Source organism: Nicotiana tabacum, chromosome 20 (genome assembly GCF_000715075.1).
Source record: "Nicotiana tabacum cultivar K326 chromosome 20, ASM71507v2, whole genome shotgun sequence".
Classification (NCBI taxonomy): Eukaryota; Viridiplantae; Streptophyta; class Magnoliopsida; order Solanales; family Solanaceae; genus Nicotiana; species Nicotiana tabacum.
The window spans coordinates 22,074,110-22,077,866 of NC_134099.1; the positions used below are offsets into that span (position 1 = coordinate 22,074,110).

A 3,757-nucleotide genomic window follows, 5' to 3' on the forward strand; every position below is an offset into this window, starting at 1 on the left:
AAATTAACATCTTATCCGTCCAGTCAAATACCATCATATAAAATGAAAAGGGTAGAGTATTTGGTAAGAGCCTCAGATAGCTAAAGAGATGAATACTAACTTCAATAGTCAAGACAGAGCAATAAGTCCCAGTATTATCAGTATAAAACAGGGCAGTGCCTGATTGTAGTAGTAAAATCTCCTATCACACCAAGGAAATTCACATTCCTCTACCATAGGTGTGGTTATTACTAAATTCGCTTGCCAGTATACAGAGTACACATCACAAATGCAATATTTGAGAAGCAGGTAGCAGATGGATATTCTCACCCAATACTTAAAAATGCTATATCATCAGCAGATGATATTCTTTATCAAGAACAAGAGCATATCAAACTTCGAATCACCTTCCAGATGAAAGAATAGAAGTCATGAACATAGAATACCATATCAAGGATAAAAATCATTACTTTAACGCAAAATGCACATCGAACCATAACACATGTACCTAAACATTTAGTATTAGCAATCTAATGATTCTCCAACATATACAAAAATCGACCATATATTGATAGAAAGAGTTCACTTACTGCTACAATTGTTTATCCTCCAATAAGCGCAATCGCATTTCAATCAATCTCGCATTGAATTCCCCATCACTAACCTTCAACATCTCAGATAAGGATAGCGAAAACCCATGCTCTACCAAAAGCCTGTGCCGAGGCTTAATCTTCCCTTCAAGACTAAACGAAAAGTACTGCGGAAACTTCTTCAATTCCCCTAAATCCCCATTCATTTCCTTCAAAAAGTACTCAACTTTAGGCCTAAAATTCTTGTCAATGCTAAATGTCAACAACCCAGGTGACCTCAAAACCATATTCACCACGTCGTTGCGTTTAAACCCTAAAGTCAACATGTAATCAACCTTAGGTTTCAAAGTAAGCTCGACACTCGAAACAAGTAACACAGTGGTTTGAGAAGTGATCCGATTGGGACCCACGAACCCGAATTCCTTCAGGAATTCAAATGTGGGTTTCAATTGATCCTCAACACTACAAACTAGGATTCTTGGACAACGTATAATAGATTTACGAATGTCATTAAAGGGGATAACGACGTCGTTTAATAAGAAATCAAAAATCGGGTAAAGGTCTATATAAGGGTCGGATGTTAAAAGCTGAGGATGCATATCAAGTATTCGACCAATTGCCGAGCGCTCAATGCCCATAGACGCAAGACAAGTTTCAACGGTTTTGATTGTATCGAGTGTTGCTGATCGAAGATGAGGGTTTAGTTCAAGGACTTTTGTGGGGTTGATCTTGAGTGCTTGAAGATAAAGTATTTTTTCACGGAATTTAAGGCCAGTGTCAGTTGTAGTTGGGGTGGGGTGGGTGGGGATGTGAAGGGATTTGAGAGAGGTTTTTGTGGGTTTTGGAGAAATGGAGCACATAGGGAATGGAGGGGAGGGGTTTGGGGTGAGGGAGGGAAGGGGAAGTAGGGTTTTGGGAGGGTTTTGTAGCCATGTTAGCATCTCCGGGAGCAGAAGTGAAGTTGAAGGGGAAAGGAAAGGATTGTATTGGCATGCTTTGTATTGGAAATCTATCTAAGGAGGAAACTTCAGAGTTTTTTGAGTTTGTGTTTTGTTATGTATCTGCTTCTATAGCCCAATCTCCTTATCCCCTATTGCTGCCCAATTCTTTGTTTGCGAAATTGAGCGGATTTGATCTCACGCGTATACTTTTAGGGCATATTTTGGACCATTAAAATTTTTAAGCTTTTATGCTATTGAGTTATCTTATTGGGTTTATAGCAATATCATAGAAGTTTGTAACGATAAAACCTCTTTCAATTAGAATGTTTTCCTTCTATAACAAAGAGAAAAACTTGAATCAATTGTTGGAATACCTATATATCATAAATGTCTCCACCACCTTATATGCCTCAAAACACCAGCCACTCTCGGTATCACAACACCAAAAACTAAACAATAGAGAAGTTTAACTGCCATAGGAAATAACAAATCATTTGTATCAATCAAATGTGTCGAATCTTAACTCTATAGCAAAAAATAAATTACTTACTCGCTCCATACAAGCAAAATATGATACACTTTGCTTAGGAACAAAGAGAAGCATGGTTCAGGAATAAAGAGAAGCAAAGTGTACAAAAATCTAAATCATTTGTTGGAAGAGAAACGTATACAGTGGCCATCGTATTTGAGAGATTTTATCATTACAAACTTTCATTATATTACTGTGAACCAAACAATATAACTCACTAACATAAAAGCTTAAGAACTTTAATGATCCAAATATGCCCTCTAAGTATACCCGGTAGTAATTGAGAGCAAAAATTTCAATAACACTGTTTCAATATTCTTTGTAAGCAGATACACGAATTAGCTTGAGTCGTGCTGGGCACTGTCCTAAGAAACTATTTCAACAGTGTGAAATGTTGCTTCAGGATTAAACAAGCTTACCTCTATTTTATTTAGAGGATACAGGAATCAGCAAAATTAAATATCACAAACCCAGCTAGCAAGTAGGAAAAGTAAATAAGAAAGGAAACAACTAATGTTTTATATTGGACAACAAAAGAAGAAGGGAGGTGTGAAAGGAAAGGAGAGGAATGATGTTTTTGTTGATGGTCATTTTCTTGTCAAGTGAGAGCCTATTTATAGTTATAGTTGCATGAAACTTGGCTTTTGCATGGCAAAAACATGGATGAACATTTGCCACTTTTTAGACTTCTTTTGCCACTAATTATAACCTTCTAGGAGGGCTAAAACACTTGTCCAAATGGCATTAAAATATTGCCACAATCCCCCACTATTTTAAAGACCTTTTGAAATAAACTTGCTGGATTTGTGTGGTCTAAATGTAATAAGTTTGGTGTCTTCTGGACTATGAACCAAACTTAGATCAATAAAAATTTAACTCACAGAATTACTGGTGAAACATAATATTTCTATGAACCAATAACTCTCATTGTAAATCAGAGATTTTATCAATCACATTTCGCCCCCGGTAATTTTGCTATTCAACGTGATTTTGCGCCCAATAGGTCATGCGCGTGCTTGGTTATTCATGAGAGCTCTAGAGACTAGGCCAAAATCTCATAGGAGCGGCCTGCTCCACTCTCATATAGGTGAATTTATCAAGTGTATACTGCTTTTAAATACACCATCCATAAGGACTATGAAATCCATTAAGAGTTATAACTCAGCCTCTCAATTAGTAGCAGTCAAGCACTCTCTTTTAGTGCTTCAGTGCAAATATCGACTTGTTATTACCCATATGAACCTACTTCATGGGATCTCCAATCACATAGGTTGGTTACCATCTCTATTGACAACATGTCGGCCTTAACTCCATCTCTTTTGAGGTTTGAAGAATTAATTTTCTTTTCACGGGTTTAGTTAGAGGGTCGGCCAAATTTATCTCTGACTTCACATAGTCAATGAAAATTATTCCATCTCTCAACAGTTGTTTTATGACATCATGTCTCAATTTCATGCGTCTACTTTTACAATTATAAGATTTATTCTTTGCAATAGCTATTGCCGCTTGACAATCACAATGCATAGTCACAAGAGGCAATACGTCATTTATTAAAGGGATATTAGCTAAGAAGTTTCTTAGCTACTCGGCCTCAGAACCAGCTAACTTCAGAGCTACAAACTCTTATTCCATAGTCGATCTAGCAATAATCGGTTGTTTAGCTGATTTCCACAATATTGCACCACCACCAAGGGTGAATACATAACCACTAGTGGATT

At 36.9% G+C, this 3,757-nt stretch overlaps 1 protein-coding gene across 1 annotated transcript; it reads right to left on the minus strand.

Annotated features, from left to right (window-relative positions):
* Window positions 1–429: 429 nt before the first annotated feature.
* Window positions 430–1,756, minus strand: LOC107780477 (transcription termination factor MTEF1, chloroplastic). Its single transcript, XM_016601027.2, has one exon. It carries the CDS (start codon window positions 1,508–1,510, stop codon window positions 572–574), a length of 939 nt encoding a protein of 312 aa, XP_016456513.2. The 5' UTR covers window positions 1,511–1,756; the 3' UTR covers window positions 430–571.
* Window positions 1,757–3,757: the final 2,001 nt, after the last annotated feature.

Bases quoted from the DNA above. Each gene is read 5' to 3' on its own strand.
- LOC107780477 (XM_016601027.2), bottom strand. From the start codon at position 1,510: ATGCTAACATGGCTACAAAACCCTCCCAAAACCCTACTTCCCCTTCCC.